Genomic DNA, 19,260 nt, shown 5'->3' with positions numbered 1-19,260 from the left:
TGGATTTTTACATTATTATTATATTATTTGAAAATTAACATTGGCCGAGGGTCCATGTTTATGATGAAGTTGGGAGAAATAGCATTCGACACCTAAGGCAGGCTTGGACTGGCCCACAGGAGAGCAGGAGAACCCTCCGGTGGGCCACCACCCTCTTATATGAGCAGCACTTGGCACTATATACTTGAATCACTATGTACAGACAAAGGAGCATCTTATTCATTTAACAATCTGCCCAGTTCATTGTTATATAAATTTGTGATTGAGGATAATGTCACATTTGCATGTAGCTGAAAAGTGGGGGTCTGGAGTTGGTTACTGGTGGGCCCTTGGCACCCCAGTCCGACAGCTATGGCCACAATATATATATATATATATATATATATATATATATATATATATATATATATATATATATATATGCACCATTGAGTATTAACAAAAACCCCAACACATAAAAATGCAAGCCAAAATACTCCCTGATTTTGATGCGGGCTCGCATTTAATCAGCCATCATGTGCGTCTATCAGACGCGGGTGGAGCAGAGCTCCGCCCATGGCTATTAACCTGTTAAATCCCGCTAAACCTATAGAAGTTTGGTATCGCCGTAACCGCACCGACCCAGATAATCATGATGCCGGCTCATTTTTACTGCACAAATAACGCCGCAAAAAAACAAAAAACAATGTCGGAATTGTTTTCACCACTTCATCGCACTTGTATTTTTTTTTAAACCATTTTTAGCACGTTATATGATAAAATGGATGGTGTCATTCAAAGCCGCAACTTGTCCTGCAAAAATAAAAGCCCTTATACAGCTATGTGGATGGAAAAAATAAAAATATCACGGCTATTGGAAGAAGGGAGAGGAAAAAACAAAAGCACAAAATGTAAAACTGGCTGTGGCCGGAAGAGGTTAAAATTTTACATGTGAAGGCAGAGGGCGCAGATTTATTCAAACTGTAAAACCCCTTTCTGCCTTTATTATCCATAGCAACCAATCAGAGTGCAGCTTTCATTTCACCAAAGCTATTTTAAGAAATGAAAGCAGAGTTCTAATTGGTTGTTGTGGGATATTATCACTCTTTTACAAAGTGAATGTAGTTTTGTTCTTTTACATAAAGCTGGCACATTTTGAATGCAGACTCTTTGGTCTGTAGACGCTTCAAAATCAGAAGCCATTTGATAGCGAAGTTATGGGACTGCCTGTAAGTTTGAGTCTTTCATTACATTACAAAACTAGGAGCCGGGCATAATGACTCCAAAGCGCCATCTGCTGGCTGACCAACACAAGCGCAGCCACGTGGAACTAGCTGCACGTGACGTCACTTCCGGTAGGAGATCTGTTGCCATAACGATGAGACTAAGTTTGGGACAGCTGAATTCTATGGGAAAAGTTAGACGAAAGGTGTGAGGATGGGTGTAAGGGGAGATGAGGCCTAATCCCACAGCTGGGGGGCTGCAGAAGGGTCCAGGTAAGGGGAAGACCACTATTTAATGCCTGGTGGTCTGCAGTGAGTTTGGCATTATTAGGGGGGTTTAGGTTTTTGTTTTCATGGCGTTCATCGTGCGGTAACACAGACCCGGTAACGGCATTCCCCAAGTCACTACGATTACGGCGATACCAAACATAAGGTTTTTTTTATTTTATTTTATTGTTTTTTGTCGCCATTTTCTTCTTTCTCCAATGACTTGTCTTTTTTGTGCCCAGCATCGTTTATATTGACACCATTATGTTTTTTTTTCGTCAGTTACTTGTTTTTTTTTCTTCTTGTGCCCCCAGTATGATTCCAGTCTGGGGTGCATGCAGTGCGTTGATCGCCCTTTATTGTATTTTTGGGCGGAGGTGAGGCTATTGTGGTGTTATCATTGCTTAATGCCCCTTTCCATGCAGATTAACACGATTTTATAGTTTGATAGATCGGACTTCTATGAATGCGAAGTTACCAGATATGTGTATTTTTATATGTGTAAATGAGGAAAAGGGGTGTGACTCGAATTTTTATCTTTTTTTTTTTTATTTTTTTTTTAATATTTTGAAAAACTTATTTTTTTTAACACTTTACTTTATTCTTAGTCCCCTTACGGCTCATGCAGAGACTGGCCACTGCTCTCCTGACCATAGTCATATATGAAGCTATGATCTCGGGTCAGGAGAGCTGCGGCCAATCCTTGCATTGTGCTCCGTGCTTAGACCGATTTGCATGGACGTCGGCACGAGCCCTTAGGGACTGAACATCTGATCGCCTGTTTTATATATACCGCCCCAACTGTGGAGTACCAACATGGCAGCGGCATCACTAAATGGATTGTTCAGGTTTATCACAAAAGCCTGCAGTCACTCTATGTGACTTGTGAATCCTCACATCACGACTTCACTTGTATTGAGAGAGGCCGCGCATGTCTAGTCGGAGTGTGGCCGGAAGAATGCATGTTGCTCGATCTCACCACCGGCACCGAAAAATCCTCACTGAGCGCAGTATGTGCGATGAGAGGATTCACTAGTCTGCAGTCACATAGAGGGACTATAGATTTTTGTGAAAACCCTGAACAAACCCTTTAAGTGCAACCGTCAGATATCGACAGTGGCATTTAAAGGACTGTTACAGGCAGATGCTGGCAGTGTAACACAGCTGGCATCTGCCAGGAATGGTGCACGTTATACACCCTGGATAAATCCTTTATCATAAAAATTGACAGCTCATCCAGACCCTGAACTGCATCCATTAACGTCTGTTCACACAGGGGACCCGTGTGCTGCACGATTGAGGTATTGGGCTCTTTTTCTATCACATTTCTGATGTGCGTTCATTGAATATGTCTGGAGCTTTTCCTAACATATCTACTGACATTTCCATAGACTTCTATCTAAACCTGCCAGGTTGTTGTGTTGTATATGACCATGGCTCTGTACATAGGACGCTGCACACAACGGCCTCTCTCGTCTCTGTCCCTAATCACGTGTTCTTCTGCAGCGCCTTAGAAGTAATGATGGAAGATGTGAGTGATCCGGTGACAACTGATCTAGTGACCAGTGATCCAAATATTTACACCATGGAAGAAGACCGAGCCGCACGAGTGATCCAGAAATCTTTCCGCCGGATTCTGGTATGTGTCCCCTGCAGAGGTGGATAGTGTCGGTCATGGGACTCTTAACCCACCACGCGCCCTAATGGATTGTATTTCAGAATGGCTGAACTCTACGCATCAGTCCAAATATATTCAAGCCACTGCTAAGAAACATATGACCGGCTCATGGGTGAACAGACCTCAACACTTTTGTGGAAATCTGATGTTTTAGTCCTCTTTTTGGTATATCATATTGTATAATACAGCATTTTATGTCCTGGGTGCCAATGAAAATGGTGGCTAAGACCATATGCTTTGGTAAAAAAATAAGTCTGATAAATAAGTCATCCTGCCAGTCCCCAATTCTGTCTTAAAAATGTGAAATAAGAAAAAGTCTGCAGGTCACACAGGACTAAAGTTGGACATGTGTTTATAATAGAAGTCCCAGAACCCAGCAATTTCCACAGGATCAGCCAGAAATGTCATGTATATAGTGCTGCTGGATGTCGGATAGCCTTTGTTCCTGCTGAAGATAAGCCACCACCAGATCCTTCATACATGCCCAGCTGAGCTGAGATTTAGGGTACGTGCATACGATCAGTAAACGCTGCGGATTGGACGCAGCGCACTTGCAACTGCAGGTTTCTACATTAAAAGCAAAGTGGATGGGATTTCAAGAAATCCCATGTCCACTACGTGTCTCCGTGCACCTGCGGATCACCCGGGGACACGGACATAGGCACGTCTTTCCAGACCACAGCATGCCAATTTCTCTTGCGGAGTCGCTAGTATACTGGGTTCAAAGCGCTGCCAATACCGACCGTGTGCACATACCCTTAGGAGAAATAGATGGCAACTGGATTGAAGATTGGCTGACACCTCTCTCAAAAATATGGCTGTTTGAGACTTTTTGGCCTCATGACCCACCCATCTTTTTTTGTATTTTAAGGTGTTGACCAGTTTTGGGGTTCAAGTCTGAAGTTACTTTATGTGACTGCAGACTTGTAAACCCACACAGTGAGCAGTGGGTGCAATGTCAGGATTCTCTGGCACAGGGAGCTGGCGGGTGTATGACCACAAGTATTCGATTTGCATAAATGTGTTCACCTGTCAACTAGATGTGCTCAGCCTCACTCAATACAAGTGAATTGAGCGAGGCTAGACACGTCTAGTTGGAATGTGGCTTGATGTATGTAAATCCCATATTTGCGATCATATGACGCCCCACTCCCAGCGTCGTCTCCAGAGAATCCTGACAGTGCGCTCTGTGAGGATTCACAAGTCTTCAGTCATATAGAGGGACTTCAGACATGAGCCCCGAGCCTGGATAACCCCCTTAAGCAATTTTTTAGCTTTTTTTCCCATTGTACATACATTGCGTCAAATAAACCAGTTCATGACCAGGCCATTTGCCCCTCCTTCCTCGCCAGGGACATTTTCGGATTTTATCGTACATGCGTTTTTAACGGCTCTCATTTTTTTTTGTGCTACACAAAAATCTCATTATCTCATTTTTATATTCCTTTTATTTGCCAATATCAAGGGAACATGTAAAGAAAAATAGAAAATACATATCTATTTTTCACATTTTTTTTTCTTTATTTTTTTTACTACCACAAAGGACCTCTAAATACATTTTACATTGTGTTCCCCTTTCTATAGAAATTATTTTTATATATTGAACACATTTTTTTTATGTGGCTGGGCTGGAATTTGCGATTTAGATGGATAGTGTCGCTTTTTATTATTTATTTTTATTTTATTTTTCCTCATTTTATTTATTGTTTCATTTATTTTTTACACTGTGCCCCCAGAATGTCTTGGTTACATATTCATTGATTGTAGGAGGGGACAGGAGTATTCAGAAACTAGCGTTTCATTCCCAGCGTTTCTTAATACCTTTTGTAACATCTGGCTCTGCCACATTGTCATCCAGGTACCCCAATAGACATACAACAGGATCCGCTCAGAGGCGAACACCATGCACCTTATGAACAGGATCTGAGAGCTTCTTCCTGAAGGGTCCAATCTAGCACACTCCCAAAATATGTGCATGAGGTCTGCTCCCTCCATATGGTCCCTAGGGCAGTAAGAATCCTAGAAAATATCAATCTTAAAGGGTTTTCCATTGCTTGGACAACCCTTATTAAATGCTGTTGACCCCTGTGTAAAATAAACTCGGACATCTGAAGGAAATGTGAGTGCTGCAGGCCATCGGAAGCTGCTGATGGGCTGCAGCGCTCACATGACTTAACAATGTCACGTGAGCTCTAGCGCAGAAGGTGAGTATAGTTGTTTTTTCCAAGGGGAACTACAGCATTTAAGATGTGGTTGTCCAAGTACTTCAAACAGGTGTAAAGGAATTTTGTACACCCTATGTTTGTCACCCACTTTCTGTTGCAAGTTATTGAATACAGTTGGGAGGATGGATTAGTGGGGTTCTGGTCCATCGGCCTGGATTAGTGGGGTTCTGGTCCATCGGCCTGGATTAGTGGGGCTCTGGTCCATCGGCCTGGATTAGTGGGGCTCTGGTCCATCGGCCTGGATTAGTGGGGCTCTGGTCCATCGGCCTGGATTAGTGGGGCTCTGGTCCATCGGCCTGGATTAGTGGGGCTCTGGTCCATCGGCCTGGATTAGTGGGGCTCTGGCCCATCGGCCTGGATTAGTGGGGCTCTGGCCCATCGGCCTGGATTAGTGGGGCTCTGGCCCATCGGCCTGGATTAGTGGGGCTCTGGCCCATCGGCCTGGATTAGTGGGGCTCTGGCCCATCGGCCTGGATTAGTGGGGCTCTGGCCCATCGGCCTGGATTAGTGGGGCTCTGGCCCATCGGCCTGGATTAGTGGGGCTCTGGCCCATCGGCCTGGTCCGTAGTCTCAGGCCACTGGGCAGGAGGCTCACAGATCTCTTCCCTTCCGGGATCCGCAGTGTGGCTTTGATTAGCCGGGCTAATGTTGTGTCCTCTGTGCATCATGTCACAATGATGACGTCTCGCCAGACTGGCTAAACAAAAACTGTGCCAGGGATCCCAAAAGATTAGAGATCTGCAAGCCTCCTGGCCTACGGACTTGGCCAATGGACCAGAGTCCAACGTATTCATCTGCCCAACTCTATTGAACCAACGTAATCAGGCACTGTTTAAAAGGATTGTCCTAATTTAGCAAGTCATCATGTATTTACAGGATTGGTTATGACTTGCTGATCGCTGGGACCCCCACCAATTCTGAGATCGGGGCTCTGAAATGTCCTGTGTGAATGGAGTGGTGGGCGTTCTGTCCTCTCCATACCGGCTGTGTATTACAAGGTCACTTATTAATTACATTTATGGGCACCCTGTAATATTATGTAATACTAAATGTGGGACTAGATGAAACCTGTTAGGTGTTGTCCCATAAACATCATATAACGCCTAACCACAGGATCGGTGATAAATGTATGATCTCTGGGGGTCTAACCTCTGGGTCTCCCACCAGTCATGGCTCCAAGGATCCCAAATTCCCCCTGTGTGCATGGAGTGTAGTGAGCATGTGCGACCACTGCTCCATTCAACTCCTTTAAAAACTTACTGGTGAAACCATTAGTTCATGTTGATCAACTGATTACGGGGGCACATTGTATGGTAGCAGCCCCTAGAATTAATATAATACAACTGGTCTGAAAACATAAACTTTATATTTTTCTCTTTCATCAGGATGTGAATGTTTTCAAATACATTAAAAATCTTCTCAGCTTTAAAGCCCAAGGGGATCCGAGACTTTTACTCAAGTGCATTAATCCCAGAGAGGTGAGGACATGATTACCGCCTCTTTCCATAGACTTCAAGGCTCTTACTGCTTCATTGTAATGTTAAGATGTGTTTTATTGTGCACTTACGCTAGAAGAACCCAATGACATTACCTCTAAGGAACTCTGCATTGAGCTTACAGACATATGAAGCTGTTTTTGGCATTGGCTATTAATGGCGGGTGCCAGGAACAACAGATGCTGAGTGTTCTTGTAGTGTCCTCAGATATAAGAGCCTTTATAGTCAGGGAGTTGGCCGGGTGTTCACGGCTACGCTTCTGCCAAACACCAGAACAAAACCCCTTTTCTACATAGCATGTATGACTATCTAAGGATGACAACCTAATTCTTGTAATTATACTGCTGTTTCTACAGATTTTATGGTCAAGTGCAATTCTGTTCCTTACGACATAGACTCCATGAGTCCTGTTTACACAGAAGGATGAGCCGCCGAGAAGGATGATTTTTTTTTTTTTGTACTGCACAAAAGATAATTTCAGCCGATGAACAAGCGTTTTGCTCATACATCAAGTGATCGGAAACCTGTTTGCACTGCAACATAATCATGAAACGAGCGTTTTTAACATCCCTCGTTCAAGATTATCTTGCAGTGTAAATGCAGCTTAATGATCGTCACTCTATTTGTGCACACAGTGGGCTATATTACCTGTCTGAAAATAACAGTGGTCTCACTTGCACACTTTTTCTCCATTCATTGTCTAAGGAACTGCTGGAAATGTCTCTGTTATATCCATCAGTCCCATTGACAATGAATAAATCAGTGGTGTGCATGCAGCACCATGGTGTTTTTCAGACTGGAGACACAGGCTCCTTATACTGATAATCACTAGTCCTTAGTAGTGATGGGCGAACCTGAACTCTAAAATTCAAGGTCCATACCGGACACCCGGTGTTCGTGCACAGACTCTGGACACGGACTTCTCACAGAAGTCCATGCTACTATTCGGGTTCGACAGCCCGTACAAAGCTTGTTGAAGGGCTCCAGCGCAGCCAATCAAGCTTTTCTGGTGTGGGCATTTGCAGCCCCATCATAGCCGAGCCAAGAATTGGAATGTGGAAAAAAAAATAATAATAATAATGAAAAAAAGACGCAAGATCCCTCCACTTTTAATAACCAGAAAAGACAAAGCAGACGGCTGGGGGCTGATCTTCATAGGCTGGGAAGGTCCATGGATTTTGGCCCCTTCCCAGCATAATAAGACCATCTCACAGCTGTCTGCTTTCCCTTGGCTAGTACTAGCCTGATGAAGAGACCTGAGTAGTCTCGAAACCTTGCAATTTGTTACCATCTTTTCAGTTAGCCATTAAAAGGTATCAACCACTGAGGACTCTCAAATCTTAATATTTTTCTATCTACTGGCTAACACGGTACAAGAATATATATATATATATATATATATATATATATATATATATATATATATATATATATATATATATATATATATATATATATATATATATATATATATATATATATATATATATATAATCTAAAAATATTGTGTGTGTGTGTGTATGTATGTGTATATATACAGTACAGACCAAAAGTTTGGACACACCTCATTTAAAGATTTTTCTGTATTTTCATGATTTTGAAAATTGTACATTCACACTGAAGACATCAAAACTATGAATTAACACATGTGGAATTATATACTTAACAAAAAAGTGTGAAACAACTGAAAATATGTCTTATATTCTAGGTTCTTCAAAGTAGCCACCTTTTGCTTTGATGACTGCTTTGCACACTCTTGGCATTCTCTTGATGAGCTTCAAGAGGTAGTCACCAGAAATGGTCTTCCAACAATCTTGAAGGAGTTCCCAGAGATGCTTAGCACTTGTTGGCCCTTTTGCCTTCACTCTGCGGTCCAGCTCACCCCAAACCATCTCGATTGGGTTCAGGTCTGGTGACTGTGGAGGCCAGGTCATCTGGCGTAGCACCCCATCACTCTCCTTCTTGGTCAAATAGCCCTTACACAGCCTGGAGGTGTGTTTGGGGTCATTGTCCTGTTGAAAAATAAATGATGGCCCAATTAAACGCAAACCGGATGGAATAGCATGCCGCTGCAAGATGCTGTGGTAGCCATGCTGGTTCAGTATGCCTTCAATTTTGAATAAATCCCCAACAGTGTCACCAGCAAAGCACCCCCACACCATCACACCTCCTCCTCCATGCTTCACGGTGGGAACCAGGCATGTAGAGTCCATCCGTTCACCTTTTCTGCGTCGCACAAAGACACGGTGGTTGGAACCAAAGATCTCAAATTTGGACTCATCAGACCAAATCACAGATTTCCACTGGTCTAATGTCCATTCCTTGTGTTCTTTAGCCCAAACTTGTCTCTTCTGCTTGTTGCCTGTCCTTAGCAGTGGTTTCCTAGCAGCTATTTTACCATGAAGGCCTGCTGCACAAAGTCTCCTCTTAACAGTTGTTGTAGAGATGTGTCTGCTGCTAGAACTCTGTGTGGCATTGACCTGGTCTTTAATCTGAGCTGCTGTTAACCTGCGATTTCTGAGGCTGGTGACTCGGATAAACTTATCCTCTGAAGCAGAGGTGACTCTTGATCTTCCTTTCCTGGGGCGGTCCTCATGTGAGCCAGTTTCTTTGCAGCGCTTGATGGTTTTTGCAACTGCACTTGGGGACACTTTCAAAGTTTTCCCAATTTTTCGGACTGACTGACCTTCATTTCTAAAAGTAATGATGGCCACTCGTTTTTCTTTACTTAGCTGCATTTTTCTTGCCATAATAAAAATTCTAACAGTCTATTCAGTAGGACTATCAGCTGTGTATCCACCAGACTTCTGCTCAACACAACTGATGGTCCCAACCCCATTTATAAGGCAAGAAATCCCACTTATTAAACCTGACAGGGCACACCTGTGAAGTGAAAACCATTTCCGGTGACTACCTCTTGAAGCTTATCAAGAGAATGCCAAGAGTGTGCAAAGCAGTCATCAAAGCAAAAGGTGGCTACTTTGAAGAACCTAGAATATAAGACATATTTTCATTAGTTTCACACTTTTTTGTTAAGTATATAATTCCACATGTGTTAATTCATAGTTTTGATGCCTTCAGTGTGAATGTACAATTTTCATAGTCATGAAAATACAGAAAAATCTTTAAATGAGGTGTGTCCAAACTTTTGGTCTGCACTGTATATATATATATATATATATATATATATATATATATATATATATATATATATATATATATATATATATATATATATATATTACAAAACTAAACTAAAAACAATAACCTATTTGGTATTGTCATGTCTGTAAAAGTTCGGTCTATTAAATATAAAATTAGCCTGAATGGTAAACGTCATAAAAGGAAAAATAACTCAAACGGCAGAATTGTTCTTCTTTTTTTTTTTTTTTTTTTTTAGTCACCACCTCCCTAACCCTAAAAAAATGTAATAACCGGCGATGAAATCATTGTATATACCCCAAAATGGTATTAATAATGTCAGCTTGCCTCTCAAAAAACAAGTCCCCCACAGCTCCATCCACAGAAAAATAAAACCATTACAAGTTTTGGAAAATGGCGACACAAACTAAATTTCTTTTTTAAACTTCTGAATTATTTTTCACCACTTAAAGGGAATCTGTCATAAGGTTTTTTCCATCCACCTTACCTGAGAGCAGCATAATGTAGGGGCCAATACCCTGTTCCCAGCAATGTTTCACTTACTGGGTTAATTGCTGTAGTTTTGATAAAATCTCTAATGATAATCTCCTGTTGATAAAACAATAAACTAGTAACCCTGCTGACAGGTAGTCCTCCTTACTTATGAGCTTTGTATAACCCCGCTCCCACCAATAATTGACAGCTTTCTGCCTATGCACAGTGTACACAGAAAACTGCCAATCAGTGGTGTGTATGGGGTTATATAGAGCTCAGCATTCAGAGAACTGCTAGATCTGCAGCAGAGAAAAACAGGGATTTTATCAAAACTGCAGCAAGCAGCCCAGTCAGTGATACATCACTGGAATTGGGGTCTCAGCCCCTACATCATGCTTCTCTCAGATGGGGTAGTAAAAACTTGCTGACAGATTCTCATTATATAAAATTTTTTTGCAAGTTTTGTATCGCCATAATTGTACTGACCTGGAGAATCATGTTATCAGGTAATGTGGTAATGTTTACCATACAATTAACACTGTAAAATGGCAAGAGGGAAGGGAAAAATGAAATCCTGGTCCTGTAGGAGGCGAGGAGCACTGCAGGTAAAGGATCATTCAGGTGACCTTAGTTTCGGTCCAAGTGCGATCTGTCAAAACATCGGATAGCACTCAGACCATTGTTAATCTATGGATCTGTGCACATGTACAATCTTTTTCCTCGGACAGAGTGGTCCAAGGGAAAAAAATCGCAACATGCATGATTTTTCTCCGAGAATCAGATGGCACTCGCCTATGACATCCGAGTGCAGTCCGATTTTCAAGGATTGACAGAATGGAGAAGACGGAGTATTTTTTTTTTTTTTTTGTTCTCCACATCCGAGAAAAACTGATCCCACTCTGGTCCCACTCTGGTCCCACTCTGGTCCCACTCTGGTCCCACTCTGGTCCCACTCTGATCCCACTCTGGTCCCACATAGTCTTACCGTTTTTATCAGATGGAGACTATACAGTCATGTGACCTTAGCCAAAAGTTGCTGCACTGAGTTCTTCCTTATGCCATCGAGACGTGCATGTTACGCATTTATCAGCATTTATACAAACTATAGGATAGGTGATAAAAGTATGAGTCCTGGGGATCTGACCACTGGGACCTCAAAAATTCTGAGAATGAGGGTCCTAAAGTACTTCGTAAAGAGATTATGCATGCTGACATTCACCGCTCAGTTCACTTCTTTGAATCTATAGGAGCAGTAGTGCACGTGTGACCCCCGCACCAATGGACAGTGAATAGAGAGGCGGTCACACGTGCCCATTACTACTCCATTCACATGGGGGTCACATAATTGGCTGGGGACCCTAGCAGTTGATCCCCCACCAATCATACATGTATCTTGCTTCCCGTCACTTTGGGTCTGGTGAGGCCTACTGGGAAATTGATCTGCTTGTGATGTGATCGCTTCATCAGCCCCGGATCATGTAATTCCAAGAGTCGCTGGAAAAGTAATTACACTAAATGGAGTGACTATGTTGAGTGCACGTCTGGGGTCGCGGGCATGTACTTATGACCTATGCTTATTACGGAAACTAAGTGAGATTTATGGCCATCATCCATGACGGTGAGCTGCATACCTGTACTGAGGTCTCGAGGCTTATATAGAGTGTAGTGTATTAAAGTGAAGCTGCAGTGTATCACCATATTAAGGATCATGTTAGTTGTTTGTGCAAATAGTAATTTTCTTACATGATTTACTAAAGATGTTTCCTGTAAAGAGACAGCCATTCACTATTTAGCCTGTGGCCTGTTATGAATTGCTAAGACCTTGCCTGTACGCATAGATCATATCTGCAGTATACAGTACAAGCTGCCACTTATTACTGAATTGTAAAGGGAAAGTTTTGATTATTTTATGGAATTGCTAGTTTTACAATCTTTAAAATGGTGGGGCGAGGTTGGACCAGGAGGCAAAAGACACCTAGTCCTCTAGTGATCATCTCCTGCTAATTAAACACTGATTGTATTGAAACAGCAAAACACAACCTAGTAAGTGAGACATCACTGGAATCAGGCTCTCTGGCCCTACATCATGCTGTTCTCAGATTTCATAGCCAAAACCTGGTGACATGCTCTCAGGTAATCTATACCTCTGTAAATGCACACTGAATCTCCCAGGACGCTCTTGTAGACACAGCGTGGCAGGACTAGAATATGTAGTCTCTCATAACTTTTGCTAATACAGCTGCAGTCTCAAATCTGTCACTTTCCATCTCAAACTACTACTCCCAGGATGTCTTGACAGCTGCAGACAGGAGCTTTGGACAGTCACAGGCTGGAGACCACTGGAATACTTCCATCTAAAGATATTATTGTCTTTATTTTACAGGCAGGACTTATTGACGCGGCTGCCGGTGTACATGTCAGGTTCAGACTAGGAGGGGTAACTATAATCTTCATTTGTTAATTGCAGCATGGATCATATGGACATATACAGTATAAATTTACCCCTGTACCTACTGGTAAATGCCACCTCAAATGGACAACTATCTATTCATTAAAATTAAACATCACCACATTTCCACCTGGAATGAGGACCGGACAACATGGTTTTTGTTCTTGGAAAGCAATGTTATTAAAGAGTTTTTTCCTTTAATATATCTATACGGAATTGGTGATAACTTGCTGATTGCTGAGGGTCCTACCTCTGGGACCCCCATCACTCTGGAGAAGCGAGCTCTGTATTGCCCAATTTGAATGGAGCAATGGTCATGGATGTGCACCACCAATCTATTCATTGTCGGAGATAGCCCCGCGCCATATTCTGCTATTTCTGTCATTCCCATAGACAGTGATTGGAGCGGGCGTGTGCAAGCTCAACCAATGCTCCATTCAAATGGGCAAGAGTTTTGTGATTGCTGATGGTCCCAGTAGTAGGAAACCCAAGCAATCGTCACCTGTTGTGTTCCTAGGCTCATTGTTCAACCCCTTTAAATAATAGTGAGCTCGTCAGCTCCCCTAGTGGTGGCTGCAAGCAATCAGAATCAAGCTCTGTATTAGGAAAATAGAGCTCGGACCCCAAAAATGATATGCAAAAAATACATTCACGCAGAATATTGGACATCAAATTGTCACATGGACATTTCTGGTGATAATAACCCTCTTTTATGGTATAACTTTACTCTGTATTTTTCTCAGTTTTTCCAGGTTTAAAGATCATCAGTATGGTGTATTAATCTGACAGTGTAAAGCCCAGATAAGATAATATTTCCTGTGTGACCCTCTATCTCATGTTACTGGTATATCAGATCTATGTGAGAGTATGACTTCAGTTGGGTGAGCGCCTCCTCTGTTGGTGGTGACCATTTCCTGACTTACTGATACCATTAGATGCTCTGTGTCTTCTACTATGAGATTAGACTTGAGCTGAATTTCTCAGCCTCCCGTTATCACACAGAACAGCTTATCTTAACCAAGCATCCGCTTAGATTTATGAGTCATATTTAATAAAATAACTTCAGGTAGTTGCCTTCTAAATTCTAAGCGTGTCCAGTCCCCAATGAAAAAGAGTCCCAAATACTATAGAGGACTATGGACCACCAGAGGTTGGTATGCCTGTTACCACTGCACCCCCTATATCATACCTGATAACTATCCTAGAACTTCCAAGAGACCTTAAGTTTTGACAACTACAGTTGCAATCAAAATTATTCATCCCCCCCATTGCAAATTCAATCAAACAAGAGCAAATTTTCTAAAACAAATAATATAACTTGTGGTTTCTCCAAATTCAACACAAAATGCCACTTTTACTGATTACTACCGTCTCGGAATAATTCACACGCTCCATGTAAAGTGTCCTTTGTATTTAGTAGAGCACCTTTGGCTGTTATAACCTGCGGCATATGTGATAGCCAGACTCCATCTTCGGGCAGCTTGCCTGATGTAATGCAGCAGCTTGCTTGGCATTACTGTAATGGTACAGGGTGTGTTCTGGGCCGACCATGTACCTCCCCCTCAGGTGACTGGTCACATGACTGTGACATAGCACAGGTCCTGTGCACACAGAATGTCTGATCACATGACTGTGACATCAGCACAGGTCCTGTGGGTGTGTACTACAGGATATATAAACCCTGGTAGTCTTGAGACAGGGTGTGTAAGGCGTGAGGCCTTTTCCCGTGTGGGACACCATTAGTATGAAGCCTGGTGAAGCCTGAAAGGTCGAGGCTGGATCCTTAGGTGTAAGCGATGCCAGTGGCCTTGGAGGGCAGAGGCTTGAAAGACAAGAGTCCTGAAAGGCAGAGGCTGGATGTTAAGTGTGGAGACATACCAGTAGCCTTCGAAGGTACGAGGGCTGGAGACCCCCACCTGGGAAGCCTAAAAGCCACAGCAGTGGCAGAACAAAACCGTTAAGACCCGGCAAAAGGTAAAAGCGGTACGTTATATGGACATTGTTATAGTTGCTTTGCTAAAGGCTGTAACTGGAGCCAAGTGGGCATAGCTGCCACTGGAAAGGCTCGTGGACATTATATGTGTGATAAGCGGTTTTATGATAAATAATAAACTGCTGCATTGTGAAATACCGGAAAGACATTGCATGTGTTCTTTAATTGACCCGGTGCAGCGAGTATCCCCCAGTATGATGACTAGCGCTGCCTTACACTGAGGAATCTTATCCTGTTCATCATGGGCAATGGCCTTCAGTTCACTAATATACTTAGGTTTCCATGTAGACACTTCACAATCTTTCAGGCAATTCCTCTGAAACCAAGTCGTAGTGGACATCGAGGTATGCTTGGGATCATTGTCTTGTTGGAAGATCCAAGCTTCCGATTTCTCACAGAAGGCATGACGATTTCTCTTTGGATTTGCTGATACTTGACTGAATCCATCTTGCTCCACTCACACTGCTGCTTTTTACTCCCAGAGGAAGCAAAACAGCCCCAGAGAAACACCAAGCCACCGCCACACTTTACTATAGGCATCACCAAGCAGTCATCATGCTTCACTATAAGCATCCGCAAGCCACAACCATGCTTCACTGTAGGCATCACCGAGCCACCGCCATGCTTCACTGTAGGCATCACCGAGCCACCGCCATGCTTCACTGTAGGCATCACCGAGCCACCGCCATGCTTCACTGTAGGCATCACCGAGCCACCGCCATGCTTCACTGTAGGCATCATCGAGGCTTCATTCTTTTTCCTGCAAACATACTGCTGATCCAAGGGCTGAAAATTTCCAGTTTTGTTTATCCACAGAAAGCATTCCCAAACATTCTGTGGCTTATTTATATAGTATTGAGTATGTTGGAGCACTTTTTTGTGCTTTTGGATGAGTAGAGGTGCACGCGTAGGAGTTCAGGTATGGGACCCTCAGCTTTTAGTATGTACCTTACTATGCTAAATGTGCTGTATAGCTCCGCAACTGAATGCTTCCAGCTGTCAATACCACCGGAAACACCAGTTAGATATTGATGACCTATCTTAATAGGCAATTAATGTAAAAGTCAAACACAACCCCTTAGCCTATGTGCCCACGATGCAGAAATGCTGCATATTTTTTCCGCTTCTCCCTGGCTGGAAAAATGCATGCGGATTTTACATGCGTTTTTCCTGCCAGGTAGAAGCGTTTGTCAAGCGTTTTTGCATGCGGGTTATCAAGCGCTTTTCCAAGCGATTTTAGCATCACTTGGAGAAGTGCTTGACAACTTGGTCACACTATATAAATCCATGCAACCGGCATGGATTTATAGTAGTGTGACCAAGTAATAGTTAAAAAAAAAAAAGAATAAGAATGGTAAAAAATAAAGATTATAGCCCCCAGTGTTTTCTCTGCTGCGTCCGGTCTGTTGTATCGGTCGCGGTGGTGTGAAAGGACCTGCAATGACGTCATTGAGTCATGTGACAGGTCATGCGACCATCGACGTCAGCGGTCGCATGACCTGTCACATGACTAAATGATGTCATGGCAAGTCCTCACACCACCGCGACCCATACAACAGACCATACGCATCACTGAGGAGACCGGGGGCCATCAGAAGGTAAGTATAATCTTTATTTTTTATTTTATTCTTTTTTTAACAGGTTCTATGGTACCTGGGTCTGGAGGAGAGTCTCCTCTTCTCCAAACCCGGGTACCATCCGCACATAGAAACGCATATTATCTGTGTGTGCAAATGTGCTGACACAGATATTATGCGTTTCAATGCAAGTCAATGGCGGCAATTATGCTGCGTGTCTGCAAAATTAATGGATGTGGGACACGTATTACCAAGCGTTTTTAAGCGTTTTCGCTGCGGAAATTCTGCGGCAAAAACCCTTGAAAAACGCATAGTGGGCACGCAGCTTTAAACTCTCTCCAGCCCATTGATTTCTATACAGCATTTTTCTGCTCACCTCTCCCACCAACCCAGCAGCTTTCAGCACAGGCCTCCTAATCACAGCTATTGTTACCCCCAGCTGTCTGCTTATTGAAATGGCCTGGTATCTTTATATTTAAATAGAGTGATAGCTATGTAGACTCAGATCAAACCACTGATGGCTAAATGTGTTACAGCACAAATTGTGCTGAGGTTTATAGTTCTACTTACTAGAGCTGTCACTCGAGGAGGAGAGCCCACTCTGCCTGAAACCAGCAACTGAGTCGACTGCATAGCTCTGAGCTGCTCAAGAGACAACTTGAAACTACCCCTTTAACTTTGAACTTGAGATCTCTGCTTCCAACTGTATTTCTAGTGACATTCAATGCACTCGCTATCTTATAAACTTTTCCTTGTTTCTGCTAGGCAGTGATCTCTTATCTTAACTTATTGTACCACTCTTTTGAGCAATATTTCTAATACGCAATCAAACGTCACAGTTAACAAATCCTTAACCCAGGGGTGCCCAACATTTTTTCGTCCAAGGGCCACATTGCCATACTGAACCAATCCAAGGGCCGCAAAAAATTTAAAGGGGTTTTTACATGAATACATCAGAAACACCATCCGTACATTAATAGATCACCAGAACTAAGTGTTAAGTATTTGAGGTGGATTTGGAGAGTTTCTGCTCCAAAAAATCAGTGTGAACACATGCTAACTTAGGCTGCGTGCCCACTATGCGTTTTTGCTGCAGAATTTCCGCAGCGAAAACGCTTAAAAAACTCTTGGTAATATGTGCCCCATGGTCCCCAATGATAATACGCATGTGCTGTGCACATGCTGCGGAAATTTCCGCTGTGGATCATCATTGCGGAAAAATACGCAGCATGTCCATTAATTTTGCGGACACGCAGCGTAATTGCCGCCATTGACTTGCATTGAAACGCATAATATCCGTGTCAGTACATTTGTACACATGGATATTATGCTTTTCTATGTGCGGATGGTACCCGGGTTTGGAGAAGATGAGACTCTCCTCCAGATCCAGGTACCATAGAACCTGTTAAAAAAGAATTTAAAATAAAAAATAAAGATTATACTTACCTTCCGATGTCCTCCCGGTGTTTTCTCCGCTCCGTCTGGTCTGCTGCATGGGTCGCGGTGTTGTGAAGGACCTGCCATGATGTCATTGAGTCATGTGACCTGGCACATGACTCAATGACGTCACCTCAGGTCCTTCACACCACCGCAAGCACTCTCAAGACACCGGACGGAGCGGAGAAAACACCGGGAGGACATCGGAAGGTAAATATAATCTTTGTTTTTTTTACCAACTAACTTGGTCACACTATATAAATCCATGCCGGTTGCATGGATTTATATAGTGTGAACAAGTTGTCAAGCACTTTTCCAAGTGATGCTAAAATCACGTGGAAAAGCGCTTGATAACCCGCATGCAGAAATTTTTTTGCAAAAACGCTTGACAAACGCTTCTATCTGGCAGGAAAAACGCATGTAAAATCCACATGCGGTTTTCCTGCCAGGGAGAAGCGGAAAAAATATGCAGCATTTCTGCATCGTGGGCACTTAGTCTTTAGCTCAGTTTTTGGAACAGAAACTCATTAAATCCTCCTCATAAAAATCCTTAAAACCAAGAGATTTGAGATTAAGTTTTAACATAGCCATGAAGCTCATTATTGATTGAACATATGTAGAAGATCAGAACCATCATCAGTACATGAATGCAGTGCCAGCACCACTGTCAGTACATAAATGCAGCACCAGAACCACCGTCAGTACCTGAATGCAGTAAATAAGATACACACTCAGCGTTAAATAGAATCTGTCAGTCCCCTGGGCAATATCAGACCACTACTATGGGCATACAGGATATAGAAAAGTAAATCTATACTTACCTGTATGGCCCATAGTAAAAGTCTGATTGCAGAGAAATCTTCTTTAATAAATTTCGTTTTGCAGAGTCTTGGTGTCTGGGGGACCCCAAGCAAACCCCTCCTATCTGCTTATTATATAGCTAAATCGCCGCCTCTGTTGTAAATTAGCATATTCCCCCCCCCCTCCCTGTCAGGTCACAGGGCGCTGTGACAGGCCCTGTGACATGCCCTGCTCTGCCACACCTCCTGCACATGCGCAAAGCGTGGCTCCCATAAAATGAAGGAACATATATGTGTGCGGGTATGTGGATACACACACACACACACACACACACACACACACACACACACACACACACACACACACACACACACACACACACACACACACACACACACACACACACACGTATACGCATAAACATTGTAACATTGTATATACATACACATATGTGAGTATACATATATACACTGCTCAAAAAAATTAAGGGAACACTTAA

The 19,260-nt window shown here is 42.8% G+C and overlaps 1 protein-coding gene across 7 annotated transcripts in view; it reads left to right on the top strand.

The window, feature by feature from the left end:
* CUNH11orf65 (chromosome unknown C11orf65 homolog) overlaps positions 1-19,260 on the top strand; it is a 55,243-nt gene that overhangs the window by 10,734 nt on the left and 25,249 nt on the right. The window contains exons 1-4 of one of the 7 annotated variants that reach the window (XM_073662427.1): positions 1,223-1,334; positions 2,976-3,108; positions 6,758-6,850; positions 12,888-12,941. In XM_073662427.1, coding sequence (XP_073518528.1) covers positions 2,989-3,108; positions 6,758-6,850; positions 12,888-12,941 — 267 coding nt within the window. In that variant the 5' untranslated portion in view covers positions 1,223-1,334; positions 2,976-2,988. Of the gene's footprint in view, positions 1-1,222; positions 1,476-1,528; positions 1,636-2,975; positions 3,109-6,757; positions 6,851-12,887; positions 12,942-19,260 lie in introns of those variants that run through there. The other 6 variants (XM_073662426.1, XM_073662425.1, XM_073662428.1 and 3 more) reach the window with 6 other exon arrangements.

The sequence above is a fragment of the Phyllobates terribilis genome, unplaced genomic scaffold, assembly GCF_046119375.1.
Source record: "Phyllobates terribilis strain yellow unplaced genomic scaffold, ASM4611937v1 Scaffold_2__4_contigs__length_985480577, whole genome shotgun sequence".
Taxonomy (NCBI): domain Eukaryota; kingdom Metazoa; phylum Chordata; class Amphibia; order Anura; family Dendrobatidae; genus Phyllobates; species Phyllobates terribilis.
Note: the sequence above shows the minus strand (reverse complement) of the source record. Positions and strands in the feature narration are given on the sequence as shown.